The following is a 22,677-nucleotide window of genomic DNA, read 5'->3' as shown; positions in this document are numbered from 1 at the left end:
GCTGGACACACATACACACGCACACAAGCACACGTCTCAGAGCAAGGTCGATGTCATCACAATGGATTAATGTCTAAGGAGCTGCAGGGAGAGTACAGTGGAGCTGGCTACACTTACCGCTCTGTCAGAGCGAGGCAGGGAGAAGGGGAGACAGAGAGAAAGAGGATGGGAGGGGAGAATTAACTGCATCCACAGGCCATGGGTCATTCAAACCCCACTGTTACACTGTGGCATGTGTATGCTTTCCAGTCCGACCGTACCTCCACTATGCTGGCGTTCTCTTCCTTGGACAGCACAAGAAAAACTTTTTAAACGAATCAGGAGAATTCTAAGAAAACAAAAGGATACGGAGCGAGTTAAGACACACCGGCGCAAACAATACAGCGCGTTCACCTCGTGGCCTCTTCTTCTTCCCTTTCCCCTCAACAATACAGTTCCCTCTTGCTTTGTATCTTAATCGCACTCCATCTCCTCTCTCCTGGGGGCCATAAGGAACTTTCTCTCTTCTCCTCTCAGACCAACTTCCCTAAAAACTCAACCAACGGTCTCTGTGGAAAGGGGAAGTGAAGTAGACGCAGGTAGGAAGTAAGGAGGATCGGTGTGTGATGTTCCAAGACTGTGTGTGTGTCTGTGTCTTATGAGCTGTGGAGGCTCACATAAACCTAATGAGTTATATATTCAAAGATAAACGAAGCAGTCCTATGTCTCTTCGCTGTGAGGACAGAATATTTAAAAATATTCAAATAAAGCAGAAGTACTTTGAGGTAACAGTTTCTTACTTGAAAAGCTTTTTAAAACAATGGGATGACACGTCTGTGTTAAAAGGGGAACTGATCTTTATCTTCCACTAGATCACACTGTGGCTGAGCAGGTAAAAGGACAGTAAAAAAAAAAAAACACAAAGCAACTATGATGACTGAATCACCACTAACTGACTTCTTACCTCAGAGGGGAAAAAAATACTGAATTTCCCTTTTCTTAGACACTGAAGACAATTGGTTGTGGCCTTGCTTCCCTCTCGCCAGAACAATAAACAATTACCGTTTCTGCTCGAACCAGGTTGCGTCACACTGTGTCACTCAACAGCTTGTTTTTTTTTAATTCTTATTAGAGAACAAAACATTAGCCATCTGATGTTTATCGGTAATGACAGAATGGTGAGAAAGTAAATAAGCAGAAGTGCAGGATAAATAGATTAATACCCTGCCGCTGTGTTTTCCGAGTCCACTCCCGTGTTTTTTTTGGGTGTGAATGTGCGCGTTTTAAAAACATGTTTCCCTCCGTCTTACACACACACACACACACACACACACACACAGTCACACACACAACGCACATACGGTCACAGCAGGCCCCCTGCTAGCTTTCTGGCAAACAGTCATAAATCTGTCATCAGGAATGAAGCCATCACTGGAGCTGACCCTGTCTGGATAAACAGCAATACATAACAAGGGCAGGAGAGACACACACTCACTAACCTCTGCGTAAGTGTGTGTGTGTGTGTGTGTGTGTGTGTTAACAAGCACATGCATCTACAGCTACACGCATGTACCAAACATAGGGGTTTGCAGAGATAAAATAAAGCATATAAAATAGCTGTTACTCAGTGATATGTGATTCAACAACAAAGACAGGTGGACGTAAGAGACGCACAATAAAAAGAGAAAAAGTTGCCAATGTTCGAGAGCAGCACCGTCAATGGAGGTAGAAGTGCTACTATCGCTCAACAACAGCATAACACACCCCCTGCTGGCTGCTAATATGTATTACATCCATTGATCCACATGGGATCAACAGTCGTTTAACTAACAAGACCTTTCACACCTGTGCTGAGGTCAGTTCATTTCACCAAGGCGCCGGCTCTTACCCCAAACATTCTCTTATCTCAGAATATTTTATATTATTTGTGTGAGCTGACTGTAAACACCATCGATGTGTGATTCAAATAACACTGCTCTAATGATTTTTATCACGTCAGGAACTGCTTTGAATGATATGCAACTTTTATGTAAAGACAAGTTTCTATTTTTTTTTTGCCTCCACAGACACTGTGTGCAACACTGGTCTTCAAACATCTATATTCCACAGTGCTGAAAAGAGAAATGTATTAGTCAATTAATAATTTACATTATTTGTCAGCAGGTTATCTACAGCTATAAACAAGCTAAAATTAACTGTTGTTAACACTTTTTAATACCACTTTTTTGGCCTTACTTTAAGCCCAAACTTGGGATGGAAATACATGCCGTAAGTGAAAATATCCTCTTTCCAAGACCAAGTAAACACACTGATGTCAGTTCAAAATAAACATTAATGTAAAATGATACTGATCCACAGTAAAAATAAGCAGGCAGTCTGTTTAGTAAGGCCTCAGTTTAACGATGCATTTTCATCGTGCGATCTTAATGAATAGAGGGGGCGAAAATAAATGTTAAATTTTGTTCTGGGGTCTAATATTTTTTCCCTTCTGTTAATATTATGTATCTCATAATGGCAACGGTGGAAATTCTCACAGTAACATGAAAAAACAAAACATTAAAGATCCAGCTAATCTGAATTTAAGACAACTTTATACTCTTAAAACCCATTAATTAGTAAATGTGAATTTAAGATATCATAAGACCTTTTAAGGACCCGCAGCCACCCTAGCCAAGTTACTCAACCAAACACTGCTTGCAGCTTTTTAAGTCTAAGTCTAAGTAATTATTCAATTTTCCAAATTTCATGCCATTTTAAAGTTTCTAGTTATTTGATTGCAGGTCAGACAAAATATAACATTTGAGGAAAGCACACTAAAAACAGTAATCAACACTTGTGGGTGAAAACAGTCAATGCTTGCAGTCCTAAACTTTGACTTTTCTTGATAAAACCAGCAGGGTCTTAACAGCACTGTAATAATTTAACTGTAAATCAAATTAGGGCTCCACGATATATTGATATTAAATCAATACTGCAATTTAAGACTAGATATTGTCTTAGATTTCAGGTATCTTAATACTGTCAGTGTCTTTTCCTGGTTTTACAGGCTGCATTACAGTAAAATGTTGTAATATTCTGAAATTAACTTCACTGTTCTAGACGATTTAATATTAGCCATTACCCACTTAGTCGTTACAGCCACATTACTGATGAGTATTTATCAAAAATCTCAGCTTACATATTATACTGGGCTGGGCAATATGTTGATATTGTATCGATATTGTGATATGAGACGAGATTTTGTCTTAGATTTTGGATATCTTAATACTGTCAGTGTCTTTTCCTGGTTTTACAGGCTGCATTACAGTAAAATGTTGTAATTTTCTGAACTTAACTTCACTCTTCTAGATGATTTATTACTTGCCTTTACCCACTTAGTCATTATAGCCACATTATTAATAATTATTTATCACAAATCTCAGCTTAAATATTACACTGGACTGGGCAATATATTGATATTATATCAATATTGTGATATGAGACAAGATATCGTCTTTCTAGATTTTGCATATCTTGAAACTATAAGTGTCTTTTCCCAGTTTTACAGGCTGCATTACAGTAAAATGTTGTAATTTTCTGAACATAATTTCACTGTTCTAGCTGATTTATTATTTGCCTTTACCCACTTAGTTGTTGTAGCCACATTACTGATGATTATTAATCAAAAAATCTTAGCTTACATATTACAGTATATCGTTGCAGTATCGACATTGAGGTGTTTGGTCAAAAAAAGTGATATTTGATTCTCTCCACATTGCCCAGCCCTAAAGCAAATATACATTTGTTAGCATCTACCTTTTAAAAAATGAATACTTAATTAAATTGCAAACCAAATTCATCCTTACATAGAGAAGACTGTTCAGCATATTACAGGCTGCTTTTCAAACCTACCGCCCACACACTCTGACAAGTGTTAAAACCTCTAGCTGCTTATGTTAACAAGAAAATGACTACATTAATTACACAATGACTTAAGTGGCAAACACGTCTCGGTTTAGCACTCAGATTCAAAGCTACATTATGCACAAAGCTCCTTGCGCTGAGCTTCACTCCTGTGTGTTTTTAGGTCATCTGCTGCTGGCCACTGAACATATGCCTCTATGTGCTTCTATTTCCATTAGGAGGCTTTTAAACAACCTGTTACTACGGGAATAAAAATGCACACTTTGGATATTAGATGGAGCATTTGTTGCTTTCAGATTTATTACAACAGTGGCACACTGTATGTGCTAGTCACAAGGAGGATTTAAATCTGAAGTGACCTTCCTGGCTTGAGAGAGAGGATGAATATAAGAGAACAGCTTAAAATAAGTGCGTGGGAGAGTGAACGGGTGTGAGGGTCGTTGTCTCGGGTGTTCGTCCGCAGTTTTTAGCGATCCATCCTGCATGTTTAAGAAAGGTGTAATCAAGCCAGCCTCTAAAATGTAAAGCCATACGCTTAAAGCAGCAACACACTGGAAAATTTCTCCGCCCATAGATGTCACGTGCACACACCCAGGCATACACACATAAACGTTCCCCCCCACACACAGAAGTGCTAAGTAGGGACATGGTGCTGTAGTCTAGCAGCAGTTTGTTTTAGGCAGCTTGTAAACAGCATGCCAGAGCTGCCACAAGCCTGCTGAGGGCAACACATGGGGTTACAGCGCTGCTGGCTCACTGCTGCACAACAGCACACTCTACAGGACAATCAGAGAACTACTACAAGAGCAAGCCTCTCAACAGAAAGTACAAAAACAGACATTTCTAAACTAAAATGTTAAATGCTACTGCCATGATGACTACTCTGTGTAGCCTTTATATGTGATTCCTTTGAGGGAATACTTTGCCAGTTTTCAGACAGCTTTGTATCATAATAACAAGGGTAGTATGTGTAAATGAACTGTGGTAAACTTTCCCCATCTTACAAGATCTCCCTGCTCATCTCTCAGCTCAAGTGAGTCATCCTCCAGATTTTCACTGGCTCTAAGGGCTTTTGCTCATACTCCAGATTTACTTCTGCTCGAATTCTGACCACACTCAAATCAAACTACAAAACTAGGCAGTGCTGGCCAAATACAAACCAAGATTCTGTTACTTTATTGCTTATTTCTTGCCTAAAATGTATTCAGAAAAACATTTTTGTGCACTGTTTGGCTGTAATATGAGAATATGTGAACAAGTAGTGGGTGCAACAGTTGCCTGTATTGTAAAAACAGAGGCTGAAAATACTCAAATGATAAAACTAAGCAGTGCTGATCAAACATGAAACAAGATTCTGTTAATTCATTGCCAAAAACTCATCTGAAATGTCCTCAGAAACATTTTTTGTGCACTGTTTGGCTGTAATATGAGAATCTGTAAACAAGTAGTAGGTGCCACGTTTCCTGTATTGTAAAAACAGGGGCAGGAAATACTTAAATGATAAAACTAGGAAGCGCTGATCAAATATGAACCAAGGTTATGTTACTTTATTGCTTATTTCTTGGCTAAAATGTCCCCAGAAACATTTTCTGTGCACTGTTTGGCTGTAATATGAGAATCTGTGAACAAGTAGTGGGTGCCACATTGCTGTATTGTAAAAATGGAGGCTGAAAATACTCAAATGATAAAACTTAACAGTGCTGATCAAATATGAAACAAGATTCTGTTAATTCATTGCCAACTACTCGCCTGAAATGTCCTAAGAAACATTTTTGTGCACTGTTTAGCTGTAATGAGAATATGTGAAGTAGTGGGTGCCTGTATTGTATTTGGAGGCTGAAAATACTGAACTCAAATGGTTAAACTGAGTTGATCAAATACAAACCAAGATTCTATTACTATGTTGCCTATTTCTGGCCTAAAATTTTTTCAGAAACTTATTTTAGTGTACTGTTTAACTGGGATTCAGTATCATTGGTTACGAGCTGGCCACCATAATGTTTCAAGTGTTGAAATGAAAAAGCTCCCATTATGTCATCCACCAGTTTGAGTTTTTATTGGTCTGGTGCTGCGCAGTGCATTCTGGTAGTTGTAGGTGTCTACCTCTCCAGCAAAAACAAACACCACAGCATTTGTTCTCCATTTCTCTGATCATGTAGCACCAATTTCAAAAATATCTGTGTCTTTCTACTGCATAGACAGTCTTGCTTCATTAACAGACCATCTTCCCAGTAGTGACATACGTATTAAATGGCAATAAAGCAAAAGAGCAGAATGAAAAAAGCACTTTTGCGTATGGGTTTTGGTCGATTTCAGAGTCAAGAAGAATCAATGTTCGTGTGTTTCTACTCTCGAGGGTAGTTTGTGTACACTTGGATTGTTTATTCATGTCTGGCTATGAATGAGGGTTTTGTGACCATGGGAAAGTGGCCTACTTATGGCCTTGCATGCCTGCATAGAATTAACCCCACATAAGCCTCCTAACTGACACGCACACACACAAAATAAGGCACCCAATTAATAAGTATAGAACGTGTACATGAGAGAATCACAGAGATAAAGTGTATAATCATGTGTGTGCCTTTCTCACCTGGTGCACAGTACATATTGGTGATGGCCTCTTTGTCACAGGACTCCTCCACATCATTCCAACTACAAAAGTAGGTGAGCTGAACGTGACCTAAGGAGACAGGAAGAGTGGGAAAGTGTTAAACTCAGAGTGTAAGACACATTCATCTAATACTCTACCTCTGATCAACCCCACACAATCAAGTGTCACCTCGACTCGCTACTTTTCAAACTGTTTACTCACCTTTGGAGCACTTCCTTCCTCCGTTCCTTTCTGCCTCTCTACATCCCTCCACGAGCTTTTCAAGCACACAGCCCCGGCGATTACTCCTGTTTAGCGGCTACCCGTTAACGCTATCATTAGAACTAATGGTGTCATTAGGTAGCCGTGGCCATTAGCCTGGGCTAGCCAGACTGATGCACCACACTACGCCGTTGATGGGCCCTTTAGAACAATAATTACCACCAGGGAGACGAAAACAGCCACTCAGCTAATTAGACGCTTGTTGATAACGAGGTGGAGAGAGATGATTGTAGGACGACAAAGGAAGAAGTTGAGGGGGAATCTGTGACCTCTTAGTAAAACAACACTTTTGCATCTGGAAGAGCCTTCATTTTAGTAAATAGATTACATCATGGTTGACTGAGAGAGACGGTCCCTCAGTCAAATACTATCCGCACTAATAAAGGCATAAACAGAGATTTCAACTTCGATAATTCTCTTTTTATGCTTGAGAAAACAAGCAAAATAATATGACATCCACACAGTACAGCTGCTTCAGAGAGATATGGTTTTATGCTGGCTGTAAAGAAATATGAGCAGATGTCACCAAGAGTTTATAGGATTTTCATTAGGTATTTATTGAACTATTCATCTCTGAAATATCTGCAGTGAAGCTCTCAATAGGCCACCAAATAGGCTGTAAATGATTCTCCTCCTGCAGCATCTGTTCAGTGCGTTTCTTGGAAGTTGACTTTTAAATTCATGTCAAGTTCCCTGGTTTTGTAATTTGGTGCAGTGTATCCATCTTTGCTTTTAAAGTAATCTAAATGGCCCGTTATCTCCACCATGAAATGACAGGAATCATGTGTTCGGGTTTAACAGCAAGCAGATGTTTGCATTCTCTCAGTCCATTAAAGTTTAATAAGACTCACAGATGAATCTCGCACTAAGCTGATCTAGAGCTCTTCTAAAATTTCTATAACCAAACTGTATTGTAATGCTGCCCTGATATTATAGCTTGTCAGTAGCAAAATAAGTGACATTATTGTTTGGCAGTATTACAACTAATATTCAGGGTTCCTACATGCTTTTACTAATGAATTTTCAAAAGTTTTCCATAAAATTTTACCCCATTTCCATGACTTTACTTAACCCTGAGAGACCCATGGGACCTTTGACGATCTTGGATAACTTTACTGTCTTTCAAAGGCTATAGCAGGCTGAGATTTGATGCAAGAGCAAAGATATTGGTATCATGTGCTACTAGAGAGAAACCTTAGTAATCCATTGGTACCAACTATATCAAGCTAGTTTGTCACAAAGGGGCTAAAATAACACTCCAAAGTTAGGCTACATTTTGGCAAAGGAAAAACTGGCATGACCTTCTGCGTAGGGATCCCTTGAACTCTGCCCTCAAGGTATCAGAAAGTGGTTCAATGGATACCCACGAGTCTCCCCTGTACAGACATGCCCACTTTATGCTAGTGCCATACAGTGCAAATTGGTTGTTGTGGATTCAATGAGATCAACTTTGTTCATGTTTGATGATTTTAGCCCCCATAGCAGCCATTTCGTTGTAGTAAGACCTTTTTTGAAACTTGACCTCACTGCAAAATATGACCTATAGAGTGTGCCAGGGCTGACGTCAAAACCCGGAAGTTCAGCATCGCGCTGGTTCCCGGAAGAGAAAGTGAATGTGATTTTTGCATTGCATTTTGGATTATGTCAGAAAATAAGCTCTGTGGCTAACACAAGTTTATGATACTTACAGGTTTTGTTCAGCGAGATAATCTTCACATATGAACACCTTTCATACCGCATTTGAAGCTTAAATGCGATCGCCAGAAGTAAAAAGCTAACATTAGGCTTTAATGGACTACATGACTACTCCACGGTCGCATGACTCTTGACGTCACCGCCACTAAGCTTTCAACTGATTTCGGCCGCTTTATTTTAAAAACATTGTATAATGGGGAAATCGGACTGTTTAAGCTAAATAAGAAGCTGTAATGGCGGACTGCCAGCACTCTCGTCTGTTCGGGGGTGATGACGTTTTTGTCCCCAACAGGGTTTGTAGTCGTATTGAGCAACTTGTTAGCAACCGCCTTTTTTACGACACATAAAAGCTTCAAAATTCACAAGTAGGGTATTTACTGATGTGTTTTATGTCGTAGAACAAAACCTGAAACTCGCTTAAGTTTTTGTTAACCACAGACCTTATTCAAGGCATTTTACCAAAATCCCATTCAAAAAACGTAATGACTTTTAGACGAGAGAACCAGAAGTGCTAAAAGTGCTAACGGAGTTCCAGGTTTACTGGCACACTCTATTGTGACCTCGTGAATAATCTCAGCGTCATGAAACCTTACAACCAGAAGCTAAAGGCCTCGGGCATTCAGAGGATATGGAGGAGGCTGTATCAGAGGATGTATTGCTTTCATAGGTATATTGACAACGAGGGGGTTTCTTAGCAGTTTTCGGTGCTCGCTGTCCTATTCCTGAAAAATGCAATTCTTACATAAATCTCCAAATGTTAAATTTGCATGGATTTTTCTATGGTGTTCTCCAAGGTCTTGGTGTCTTAATGTTGTATCTCTGTGAAGTTTTGACCATTTTTATCAATTCATGTGCCTAAATTTAGCACCAAGTCTGTGTAACAAATGTGTATCTATCCAAAAATTGCTGCAACAACTTACGGCACATGATTGAGTGTGGGAAGGGCCATCATATAGTTCCATCATAATGTTTTAAGCCTATATACACTCTTAACATACCTTTAAAAAATGTAAATAGGTGCCGAACCAAAACACAGAAATTGTTACATATTTATGACTAGAAAGACTTGACACAGTGCTGAGCTGCATCTCAAATTAACTCCAGGTTTTCTGCTTTCAGATGATTTATAGCACTTCTATTAGACATATACTGTTGACCTGTTATGTCCCCCTAAAGATCCACTGTCCCCATGACTTAAATGGGTCCATGGTAAAGAGGGGTGGAGTAGAAGAGGTTAAGAGAGTGTGAGATAAATGACAAGACTGAGGGATCTGGGTTAACAAAACTTGATAATAAACTGTGGTATAAATACCTAGGTGGTCGAGCAGGATGTTGTTGGGGTTCAGGTCTCGACAGATGATGCCCTCTTGGTGCAGAGAATCCAGCGCTGTCACCATCTCCACAGCCCAGCATCGTACAAAGTCCTCCGGGATACGAGCTTGGGATGCAGCCAGCGACAGCTCGTCCAGCTCTGCGAACAGCCGCGATACTTCTTTATCAAATTCGCTGCCACCTGTATTACTAATAACTCTTGATGATTCAATATCAAGATCTAATAAACTCTCAACCACTGCACAGGCCTCAGTCCCGTTTGTGGCTGGGCTTTTGGGGTCTGGATTCAAGTCTGTATTTCTTCTTGAACTGGTCCCTAGTTTATCCTTAAGCGTGTCAGTATCTGGAAGGTCAAAGGGAAGGTCGTTATTTTGGCATGCAGGATGAACCTCCATTTTGTCAGAAGCCTCTTGCCCAAACACCAAGCTGCAGTCATCCCAAAGTGAGTTAAAGGGAGAGGAAGATGCAGCACTGGTGTCACAGGTTGCAGAGGCTGTAAAAAAAGATGAAAGCTCCTGCTCCAGTGGCTGCTCCTCCTCCTCCTCCTCAGGCTGGCTGGGAAGCTGTAAAACATCAGGCTGGATGAGCTTCTGAGGAGAGGCTGTGGCCTCGAGGCCCAGACACACCCCTGAAGTTTCAAATTCCTCCTGTAAGGAGTCTACGGTCCCACCTGTTACAGGGAGGTTGACCAAAAGGTCTGGCGGGTGACCCTCGTCCTCTACTACTGCCTCTTTAAATGATATGACTGGCACTGATTCATTGGAGCCTTTATCGCTACAGTCAAACCCCCAAAGCTCCGAGCTGTGGCCCTTGACCTCCTGAGCCAGCTCTGGAAGATCGTCAGTGACATCCGAGCCCAGGTCTGATGTAGAAAAGACAGGGATTGGCTTATGACAGGTGCGCTGCTCTCCTGAGTCGACACACGTCACTTCGCTTGCACTGTCTTTACTGTCAATGCGGAAAAACTCCATTGGCGTGTGCTTGGACTGATCCAAAGACAGAGGCACAGCAGGGGAGGGCAAAGGACTGAACACGTCACTATTGTCCTGTCCCTCGCCACGGTATTGCTCAATGTCAAGGGTGTGGCCACTTTTTTCGGACGACTCTGTGAAAAAGCCGAGTTCCTGAGAGCTGATGGGTGAAGAGAGGCTGTCGTTGCTGAGCAGCGAGCGGCTACGTGAGGAAGTGGTGGTCGTCCCAGCGGGTACCTCCAGTGACAGCACTTCCTGTTCACTCTTCTCTTCCTCCTCTTCTAGTGCATCTGGTTCTACTTTGTCTTGTTCGTACTCATTGCAAAGTGTCAAATAGCTGTTGGTGCACTCCTCCTCAGAGGTGGCCCCGGAGTCCGACTGGGCCCCGGTTTGTTCGATAAGCCTTGAAGGGAGAACATTTTTCTGAGGTGACGCGCTGACTTTCTCCCCTTTGTTCTGCAGCCCTGAGACAGAATCAGAACAAGCAACTGTTCCAGAACCAGAACTGGCTGAACCAGCATCCAGCTGTGGTACAACATGTTGTGGAGAGTGGACAGCCGCTGTGTGGCTCTTCTGGATGAAAGGAATGTCAAAGCTCTCCTCCGGGCTGGAATTACGCAAGTACTTTCCAATGTGAGACCACAGCTTTCCACCTAGAGATGAAGGAAACAGGGCATTAAAGACAGAGAAAAAAGAAGGGCGTATCTAACGCAGTGGTAAGCAGAGGTCTTAAGACAGAAAGCTGGGCAGTGTCTGGATATTTCAGCAATAAAGTAGGAACTTTTCCAGGGACGTTTTCGGGAAATCTCACCTGGGTTTCAACCCAGGTAACTCTGGTCTAAACTTAGTTCCTAGGCCATACTTCCTGTCTTCCAAAAAGTCCTCATTTTATATATGTTTCATTTGATTATTTCTATTGTTTTTATCTTGTGTTGTTAACAGTTATTGTATTCTTTTATTTTGTTTACTCTAATTGTTTGATTTGCTGTAGCTCTGCGCAATCTATAGGGCAATCAGTTGCCAACTTTGCTTATTTAAGTCAGTGATGGTATTTTATCTTTCTTATTTTTTGTTCTTTGTATTTTCTTAAAATTGCCTCATTTTATTTGCTTGAATTCGGCATCATTCTAAAATCTGGGATCAACCACGTAAAGCACTTTATGAAAAAACTTTAAAAAACTTTATTCTTATTATTATTATATCAATGGACTGAGGGTTCACATCTAGTTACCTGCTTTGCCCAACTGGTAACTGAGTCAGTATTTGGGAGGCGGATGACTTAAACACTGCAGCTTAAAAAAGAAATTAATAAAAAGAAATTAAATGCTCTCTGTAATCCATTTAATTTACCAGATATTCACATTTCTCCCGATGCTATGGCAGTGTGCCTATAGGTATCTCTTACTGTGCATTCAAACCAAAAGCGTCATGAGCGCCAGCGGTCGCTCAGGTCGCTGGCATCGCGCTGCCTGGCAGCTCTGGCAGCTCTGGCAGGACTTGCAGATGGCTGCCAAGGGGCGGGGCTTTCAAGCTGCACTGCAGAAGATTTCTTTCTTTCTTTCTTTCACTGTCCCGCATTGAGAATATTCCTGGTCTGCTGCCTCAGCGGCGTCGCTGCTCATTTGCATAAAGTTGAGCTTCTCTCAACTTCACAGTGACGCTCTGGTTGCTGGCATCGTGCTGCTCACTGCTGCCGATGCTCCAGACGCCCTTCGTAGCAAGCGTACATTGAAAATGAATGGCTGCCGGCCACTTATGACACTCATGACGCTTTTGGTGTGAATGCACTGTTACATGTGATGCATTTTAAAACCTTTTCAAGATAATTTTAAACCAAATTTAAGACAGACTTTTGGGTAAATCATCTTTCTGATTCAAGCACTGCAAGAAAGGTAGGTAGTATAAATGTGGTCCTGTGCAGTTATTAGAGTGAGTTAGGTTAATCTAAATTTTGCCAACGGGTAAGAGCTCGAATTAAGTGTCTGGTTCACTGACAGGTTAACATCAGAAATGTGGACCTTCACGCATAAGAGCATGACTCATTTTGACAAAAAAATAAAACATCTGCAGCAGATAAGACCTCAGAAATTCAGGTTTCAGGCTATTTAATGTCTTTTAGGGCCTTATATTTACAAAATTGAATTTAAGACATTTTAAGACTTTAAAGGACCTGCAGACACCCTGTGTAGAAATCCAAAAAAGGAATGTGCGAAAGAGACTTTAAGCTCCTGACTTTGGTTTCCTTGGTAGTTACTGAGACTAATTGTTAAAAAGGGTAATTAATTTCCACTTAGGAATGAGTAACAAAGTCAAACTAAAACAGTTACGCCTGAACCCAGTTTGGCTGACTGGTGTTGTGTGTGTGTTTTAGGTTGCTAGTGTAATGTTAGCATTTTGACGTCTCTCTGTCTTACACACACGCACAGACATACAGATACACACACAGCTGTAGCATGAGCAATTGGAAGCCAGCATCTGTTGTGTGTGATGAGAATGGATAGGGAGTTCACAGTGATGATAATGATAGCGGGGCAACTCGATGGCTTAGAAAGTAAAACCATCCACATGTTGTTTTGTCCAATGTCACTCAGGTCACTGCCTCCCCCTGTCTGCCTGTCTGTCGTCATTCAACCCATCAGCTGCTAACAGCATACTAAAGAAGTATAAGAAGCAGCCCTGGATCAGAGCTGGGACGTAACTGTGGTGAAACTACGCCTTTTCCTGGCATTTGATTGGCTTTATTAGATCATGTTCATATGATATTCAATACTGTCCACTAATATTAGCGCAGGGTGGTTATAGAGTGCACCAGATTGAATAGGTTACAGGGCATTAAAAAATATGGCTGCATTTCATTGAACGCACTCACCCACACACACGAGCTACACACACATCCTAGAGTGAGTGGGATGTAAGGAGGCCCAGGTGTTGGCATAGCTAATGAAGCATGGCGCCACCTGGTATTCAGAATAATGACCTGTGACACACACCCATCTCTATCAAACATCTGTCTGGAACAAGGGCAGAGGGAGGGGTGGGAGAAGAGAGGAGGAGGGACCGGGTGAAGGAGAGGAAAAGAAAGAAGAGGGAAGATGAAAGCGGTGTGCGTCTTACCTTCGGCGTACTGCAGCAAGAGGAAAACTGTGTCTTCAGAGACAATGAACTTCCTCAGCTGCACCATATGGGGCACGGAGTGAGGCATTACTGTCCTCTTTGTGCGTCCACAGTCGCTGCTCTTCCTCAGACCCTGCAATAAGAAAGGAGAGGAAGATGAGGTGAGTAATTAAAGGTGAAGCAAGCAGGGAAATCTGCACTTAAGGACAAGAGGAGAAACAAAAAATTAACCCAAATATGGAGGGTATGAGCGGCAGGAGGTGAAGGAAGGTGAGTATTTTAGTTTGTGTGAAGAATAAGGCGTAAAAAAATGAGGAGCAGAGTGTGGCAAAGGAGAAACCTCCCATTAGCGAGTTGCCAGCTTTGCCCCATGGCAACCCAAAGTCACTGGATTCATCAAGCCACATACAGCGCGTGACTTTAAAAGAGCCACACAAATCTATCAGCACTACACGTAAAGTTCACATTGGCTGCATGTGTGTGTGTAGGGTATGTGTGTGTGTGCGCGCACGTGTGTGTATTCATCTGTGCCTGCGCTGTGCGTTGGCATCTGGCACACGTCTCACACCTGAGAGCAGAGGAGCTGACAGGGACAGGCCCATTAGAATCAATTACACCGGTCACACACAGGGGCTTCTGGCACACTTCACACTTACACTTACAGTCAGGACGACGAGCAAGCGGGGTGCGCGCGCACACACACACACACACACACACACACACACACACACACACACACGTGTATTAAACTTACTTTGAGGATGAACGTCTCTTGTGTTCTCTTGTCCATGACCAAAAGAACCTGTGATGGAAGAGTGCCATTAATTGCCAGATATGAACAGACAGTCTAAGATGATGTAGTGGTTGTGTCCTCCAGAGCAGTGTTTTTCAACGACTGGGTCAGGGCACACATGAGGGTCACCGCAAGATAAATGTAGGTCCCTAAATTATGCCAGAAAAATTGGCATTAACACATCCGATCCTGCTGTGTTGCCTAAATCAAGTCCCAGCTATGAAAAGATTACAAAATGAATCTATAGATGTCTCCTCGCAGCTGTCTGCCTCCGTCAACCAGTCAAGTTGGAGTTTATTTCCACGTCTGCCCAGGCTCATAAACCGGTAATATATGCAGTGAAGACTTCAATAAAAGGTATTATGCTTATTTTTTGGCAGAGGTGGTGTTGAAAAGTATTTTTTCAGATCATAATGGTGTCACAGTGAAGTTGACCTTTGACCTTTTGGACATAAAAAGTCCTCATTTCATCAATTTATCTCATTAGACATCTGTGTGACTCTGTTTTCATAATTAGCATATGAATTCCTGCCTTATGATCAGAAACATATTTTGTGATGTCACAGTGACCTTCAACCACCAAAATCTAATCAGTTCAACGTTAAGTCCAGGTGGACGTTTGTGCCAAATTTGAAGAAATTCTCTCAAGGCTTTCTTGAGATACTGCATTCACAACAAAGAGAGGGGCAACGTCACAGTGACTCTGAACTTTGACTCCCTAAATCTAATCAGTTCTTTGATGAGTATAAGTGGACGTTTGTGCCAAATTTGAAGAAATTTCCTCAAGGCATTCTTGAGATATCACATTCATGGGAATGGGACATATAGACGGACAATCTGAAAACATAAGGCCTTCGTACATGGCTGTCAAAGAGGCATAAAAATGTCAAACATTTGCTGCTTCCACTTTCTCTAATATATAGTATTTCTGTTTTTCCCTATAAAAAAATAAAAATACACATATCATGCAAGATTTTCCTAGAACACAATGTAAATACTTATACAAATGTCATCTCTCCCAGTCACGACCCACTACAGAGACTCTGCCCTCTGCCTGTATTTTCTTATATTCTGGTGAGCTACGAAAATCGCAGACACATCGCCAAAGGAAAATGGCAAATATAGGGAGGTGAAACGCAAAGCGGACAAAGCTGGGATTGGCTTTCATTTTCACTTTAACTGGCGATATTGTTTCCAAACAGTGTCCAACAATTTCTACATAGTAAACCTTTAAAAAATCATTGTAAACTGAGTATCTTAAGATTTTAGACAATCGAACTACGATGGCCAACACAAAAACGCAAAAATTAGATGGCCCTATCTAAAGCCAGTGTTTGATTTGTCCCTGCTGGGCTACTGTAGAAACAGCATGGTGGACTCTATGGAACAGGATCCATTCCGTATGTACATATAACAGCTCATTCTAAGGTAATTAAAAAATACTCAATATGTACTCAATACTTATTTTCAGGTGATTTTAAAATAATGAAACCACAGTTATGAACATTATATACGATTTCTGCCAATAGATGCACCTATATCCTACACACTGGTCCTTTAACAATAAAAAAAAAATGAAATCATAAAAATAAATCATTAGTTGCAGTCCTAATGTACACCAAAAAAGCACATGTGAGCAACCTGCGAGCCAAACATTTGTGTTCATCTACTGAATGCACACATTTTTTTTCCTGTGATCCTTTTTTTGAATTTATTTTGGAACATATGTGGTCCTTAAAAAAGGCACTTCAGATTCATGTAATGCTTCATGGCAGACACAGTAATTGTCATCTCTAAATCTCAACCTTCTTTCCATATCTGTGCCTAAATTCTACTTAAAAAGGGAGCTTCTAGGTTGCTCTTTTGACTTCCTTTACCTTTCTCCCTTTGGCTCTTCCTAATATCTTTATTTCCTCCCTCCTTCTGTCTGACATCTCCATTGCTCTTCTGCTCCCTCCCCGTCTCAGGGGAGAGCTTGAGCATATGTGTGTGACCTGGCCTGTGTTCGTGCGTAGTGCGGTGCGCGCGTATGTTTTGTGGGTGCGTTCTCTCCATGTGACCCTGGCTGGGACCAAACAGGTGCAGGCTAAATGGATATGAATGGAGCTGTGAGTAAACAGAGTGGCAGTGCTAGCCAGGGCGCTAATATAATTAAGACACAAACATCAGGGAAGGGGGGAGGTGGAGAGGAGGGGCGGAGGGGTGGGGGCAGTAGGGTGAGGAGCTCTCTCCATCTGTCCCCTCTGTCCCCATTAAAAGTGAAAGGAGGAAGGAGGAGGAGAAAGAGGAGAGGAAAGCCGGGTCATTTCTGGATGATGCAGTTTCCACTTATGGCAGTTCTTTTTTGGTTGTTTTTTTTCTGCCATGTGTCTGATGTGTTTCTGACATATTGTGGATTTTGCGTGCACCTCTGTAGAGTAACACATGTAAGTACTGTGTCAACATTTTCCTTGGGGTTTTGTGTGTGTGTGTGGAGGACGAGCATCATTGATTCAATGTTGTGTGCCGCTCCCTGAGCTGCTTGCCAAGTCATTTCATGGCTGAGTGGTGAAGTTGCTTCGCCGGCAGCTGGTTGAGAGGACCAGCAACCTAAACTGACCTTGTGGTAGTCATAACTGACGCTCAACATACACACACTCAGCCCTTACCATACCATTCAGTAAATCTATTACGCTTTATTGCTTCGGATGAAAAAGATGGTCGAAGAAGGAAAGGACACAAGGAGGAGAAATTTGACACATCCACATTTGTCCTGTCTGCCGGACACAAGTGAAATTATTTTGTTAGGGCCTCGATTACTGTTGCCACCTTAAGGATTTTCCTCTTCAGTACAGGGTTGGGTACTGTTCATGTTTGAACCAATACTGGTAGCAGCTGAGATACTGTGTGTCTGCACGTCTAGCAGTGATATTAGTCTATTACTAAAATGATATAGAAAAGAAAATAGCTTCCGCCTCCTGTCTGAAGTTGAACCAGCCACTAAGCAGAACTCCACTGCTGGTCAAGGAGCACCATGGCTGGTTTCGAAGCTTCGGGCACTTAGCAGCACTACAATCTCCTGTTTGATCACGACATTCTCTCCCAGATGCATTCAGGTACCAAAATTTGGTGAATTTGATTAAGCATGAATCTGTACTCAGTGGTATCGACGTAATTCTTTTGGTACCCAAACCAACGTCCATATATACTATATTACTGGAGAAGAACATTCTGACATCAAATCAAATACATGTTTATTTCCTATTTAGATCAGTTTTTGTCTTTTTGTGTCTTTTCCTCACTTTCTTGGTAGAAAAAAAAGACAAATTATTGATTATGATTATGGTTGCAGCAACACGCCTATTTCAAGGTATATACCGTGAAATGAAAGTTTGTTATCATACTGTGTACATTTGCTTATCTACGTTATTGAAAGAAAAAGCAGCTGGATGACAAATCTCACAATTATTTTAGTTAGATACCTGATATCCGAGGATCGGATATCGGCACCGATCACGTTATTTTTACAAAATCGGAATCAGTAATAAAAGATCGGAGGAATCAAAACAACAAAAATGGCCAGGTTTTTCATTTATGTTTTTCATTGTTGCCTCCGCTTTCCAATGTATTGTAACTGAGCGCCCTGGGTTTGCCTAACTGAGTGCAGCTAATGGGTAATAAACGGACAGGAGTCGAGACAACAGGTTCAGCAGCCACCGCTTCTCTCTTTATTCCGAGCAACACAGCCACACCTACAGCCGAACCTCGCCTACCACAGCCCTATGGCAACTCTGGAGGGACAATTTGTTCGCAATTCAGAATTTGTTTACATTTTGTGCTGCTGAACCACTGATAAGCTTTTTGGATATTATTTAAATAAAAAACAAACCTTATGGGACAACTTGGATGCATTCTTTTTTTTCTTTCTTTCTTAATGCTTTACAAAGTATCGGATCGGACTCGGGTTCAAAATAAAGCACTCTGTATCAGATCGGATGCAAAAAAAATATGATCGGGACATCCCTAATTAAAATAATATAACGTTTGCTCAACCAAAAATCACCTTTACATTTTCTTTCTTTAACCCTTCAAAGCCTGGAACGACATCACTTGTCTTATGCTGCTTTCAGACACCTTTCGCAGGTATTTAAACCTCTGAACCCTGACCTAATTGGTGTGAATCTTTTCAAAAACATGGGAAAAAGGGCAGTGAGCAACTTGATGGGAAATGTCCCACAATTTGCAAAAAATTAATAGATTTAGGGTCTTTTTTTTTTTTAACTAGGGCAAAAAGAAAAAGCTAAAAAGAAACCATTATATTTATAAGTATTATTTATTGTTACATATTTAAAATTATGATACAGAATTATTAGAATTTTTAAGCATTTCCTTGTTTTTATTCTATGTTATTTTATTTTAATTTGTTGTATTTTACTAATTTTCGTGTTTTTAATTTTCTCTATTCACTAATTTCCTGCAATTTTTTTGTGACATTTCTTGTTTCGTTGCTCATTGCCTTCTTCTCATGTTTCTCGGAACAAATTAAGCCAATTTGCTCCAGTCTGAAAGGGTTAAGGGTCAATCTGACTGATTATAATAATTCTGTAGTACCGTGACACCTTGAAACTGCAATATTTTTTGAGATGGTTATTATACTGTGAAAATCTCATACCATTGCAACACTAATTATGTTAATAAATGAAACAACATTAAAGAAAACTCACAAAACGTGGCTGCAAGTTGCAAACATTGTCAATAGTAAACTGACCTTATCTATGACCCCCAACACCCTGTAAGCTCTCAGCTCCTCAGATGAACTCTGCTGGCCTCCTCTGCTGGTGGACGGGCAGCACTGTGCCCCCAAAGCCTTGGACAAAAGAACATTTCATAGAGCATTAATGGATTGTAATTTCATCATTAAATCATGGCTGTATTCATTGGTTATTGTATTAATAATAATAATTATTATTATTACTAATTACTTGTTTTGGACTGTCAATGTGCATTATAAAAAGACTGGTTGAACATTTTTCTCCACAGACTTACTGTACTGTTTCCATCTGTAACAAACCCAACTGTACTCTGATATAGTCTCAAGTGGTATCAGGACCCCAGTGGATGCATGCACACAAAGCAGATTTGCATAATCTAACACACAGTATACAGGCCGGCAGCATTTCCCTCCCACTCACCACTGTCTGCGTCGACCCTTGACCCATGTTGCTTCCCAGATGCTGACTGGATATCTGTTCCGCACGCATCAGATACTCAGCAGTCTTCTTCTTCACTGCCTCTCGCCGCGTGGGACTGGGCTCACCTGAAAAGGGGTGAGCGAGATCAATTGTTTTTCTTTACCTAGCAGTTTTTAATAGTGCGGGGTGAAAAGTTTCTGCACAAGCATTTTATTTACTGACAAAACAGCATGTTTTATTGGGACAAGCTGCTAGAGGCGAACTCGAGTGGTCTAACTTGCTGGTACCCACATTCAAAAAGGTTCTAGCGGGCTGCTTTCAAAGTTTGGGTTGTGACCTACAGCACCTGTGGACCATGGCAGATTTTATTGGGCCTACTCATAGTCATGGCAGGTACAAGCTAGTAGACCGTGAAAAACATTTTATAGTGTCCTTTGTGACTCTAGAGGGAGCTTCATCATGTCAAAAACTGGACTTGGAGGTGGGTCTATGTGTCCTGGAGGATTTCCATGTCCCTGGCAAATGGGAGACACTGCAGACAAATATCTGTTTTTTTGATTATCTGTTATTATTTAACTATTTTAAAAGCTTGAACCGTCTCTTTTTAACTTGCCTCTTGTTGCCATATATGTCTCTCTCATTGTCATATAACGTACAGGTTGTGTCACTGATGTATATGTGTAGTGAAGAAACAAACAAAGTCAGAGTGGAGATACAGAAATAAAAAATTGTATACAACACTCTGTCCAACTTTGGGTACCAATGTAAACCCTGTCTAAGAATGGGCTAAATAAAAACGGAAAACAACTCTTTGTGTATCTATACTTTTACCCAGCTCTCTCCCAAACTGACCTTGCACTCCTTGCAGAAGCAGGTCCACTCCGCTGCGATAGCAGGAGAAAGCTGCCTGAAAGTCTTGCTCTTTCTCCTTCTGTACAGCCAAACAGATGAGCTCACTGGCTCTGTCTAAGTAGTCTGACTTCACGTCTTTGGGGTTGCCACCGCTGGCCTTCTTCAGGCTGCCGGAGAAGAGTGGTGTTCGGCCTGGCCAGCTGACCTCGGGGTTAGGGGCTGAGGAGGCAGGGACAGGGGCAGGAGATGGGGTGCGACGATCATGCAAGGAGGGCAAGCGAGGGCTGCAGCTGCTGCTAAAGTTGGTGGCTCCCCCCTGTGGCTGGTTTGGGGAGGTGCGGCCCGAGGCCATGCCATCATCCAGCCCAGCCAAAGAGTCTGTATCCACAGCCAGGGAGGTCAGGTCGCTGTCACTGGACGGGCCTGGGGAGAAGAACATTGCTTAGACCAACACATATACACACCTCATAATGAGTTTACGTATGAGCTCTAATGTAGGTGGGTGTTATCTTGATACATAAACAAACCTTACCTCCATACTCAGATGTGATAGTCAAATCATCCGCACCACTGATGTCTCTTTGAACTAAAAAAAAACATCCACACATCTCTGAGCAAGTATGACTCAACAGACATTGTAAATTAAGAGGAAGATAGATCTTGAACGTGTGAAACTCTACCGTCAGAGCTGCAGTCTGATAGACTGTCTGCCAGGAAGTCAGAAAAAGGCTCAGCTGGTCCGATGAGCTCCGAGCCGTCGTGGACTTCACCTCCCTTGAGAAGAATTTAAAACATTGCACAATCCACCATCTGTCTGAGAGTATGTTTATGTTTATGTATGCGTGTGTTTGGGTACCTTGAAGAAATCTTGGATGTGCTGACTACTGTAGAGAGCAGGGATGTTAGCAGAGAACTGGAGCAGATCTTCAGAGCACTGTCGTCTTTCCTCGACTACCGAGTCATCAAAACGACCTGCACATGCATTCATGGACAGGAAGACAGACAGAGTAAGGTACAAAGTAAGAGTAGTGCTTACAGAATGAGTATTAACACTGAGCTGCCTCAAGGGGGAAGAGTCGTCGCTACTTCTCTGGTGGTAAGAAGATCCAGGATTACAGCAGTATGTCACTACAACTGTTTGTCTTAGGTCACCTCAGAGAAAGTTCCCTAACATGAACAACCAAATGTTTAAGCAAAAGAGAGACCAAAACATCAAACAGAAGAAGAAAGCTCTACACAGACATGTCCAATTCAAGCATTTTAAAAAAAAAAAAGAAGCCTTCTGTCTTGTTACTTTTGTCAGGACAAATGTCTGACACAAAGGAATCAAGGTGATTAGTTTCTTACCAAACACTTTGGCCTTGGCAAAGGGAGGAAACAGCTCCGACTGGCTACATACATTCTTGTGCAGCTGCCAGAGGTTCTGATGAAGCTTCCGGAAATCACTGTATCTCTTCCATACTGTTATCTACAGAAAGAGAGAGAAGAGAGATGGATTAAGATTGGTGGGAGGAGGACTTTGGGAATCAATAATCTTCACCAAATGGACTATAGTAATTTTCTCTACCAAACACTGCTAAAAGAGGGAACCTGATTTTGTATTTGTCTGTAAAAGTAATCTAACCCTAATCTATTACTGTGAGGCATAAAGCAAAACGAGCAGAACAGGAGCACTGCTCAGGAATGGAGGTATGTGTTCCAGGCAAAACTCTTTCACTTTGTCTCAGAGACACACACATGCACTAATTTACATCATGCCTGCTGCATTAGAGCTGGTTCCAGACTAGACTGCATTCCTCAGCATATGACACATTTAGGAGAGCTTGCATGTGAGTTTTGACAGCTTGTTCGGGGGAATAGTTAAATGTTCCGTAAAATCTTTTAAAAGACTAACTTGAGCAAAAACAAATCCTTAAAATGGTGACACTAAAGATGTGACAGGTATTATTTGATACTTGAGCCGCTGATAATAAAAGCCTGAGTGTTCATAGTCTG

General features: G+C 41.5%; 1 protein-coding gene across 1 annotated transcript in view; it reads right to left on the bottom strand.

Annotated features, from left to right (window-relative positions):
• The window catches only part of rps6kc1 (ribosomal protein S6 kinase polypeptide 1), a 34,807-nt gene that overhangs the window by 10,298 nt on the left and 1,832 nt on the right, over window positions 1–22,677 (bottom strand). The window contains exons 3-13 of the mRNA XM_049590573.1: window positions 22,030–22,150; window positions 21,539–21,654; window positions 21,363–21,456; window positions 21,215–21,268; window positions 20,683–21,105; window positions 19,831–19,955; window positions 19,407–19,505; window positions 14,621–14,668; window positions 13,867–13,999; window positions 9,762–11,405; window positions 6,473–6,562 (exon numbers count right to left, since the gene is read on the bottom strand). Of these exons, the coding sequence (XP_049446530.1) occupies window positions 6,473–6,562; window positions 9,762–11,405; window positions 13,867–13,999; window positions 14,621–14,668; window positions 19,407–19,505; window positions 19,831–19,955; window positions 20,683–21,105; window positions 21,215–21,268; window positions 21,363–21,456; window positions 21,539–21,654; window positions 22,030–22,150 (2,947 nt within the window). The remainder of the gene's footprint in view (window positions 1–6,472; window positions 6,563–9,761; window positions 11,406–13,866; window positions 14,000–14,620; window positions 14,669–19,406; window positions 19,506–19,830; window positions 19,956–20,682; window positions 21,106–21,214; window positions 21,269–21,362; window positions 21,457–21,538; window positions 21,655–22,029; window positions 22,151–22,677) is intronic.

The sequence above is a fragment of the Epinephelus fuscoguttatus genome, linkage group LG11 (assembly GCF_011397635.1).
Source record: "Epinephelus fuscoguttatus linkage group LG11, E.fuscoguttatus.final_Chr_v1".
NCBI classification, from domain to species: domain Eukaryota; kingdom Metazoa; phylum Chordata; class Actinopteri; order Perciformes; family Serranidae; genus Epinephelus; species Epinephelus fuscoguttatus.
The sequence above is the reverse complement of the archived record's forward strand: the minus strand, read 5'-3'. Positions and strand labels throughout refer to the sequence as shown.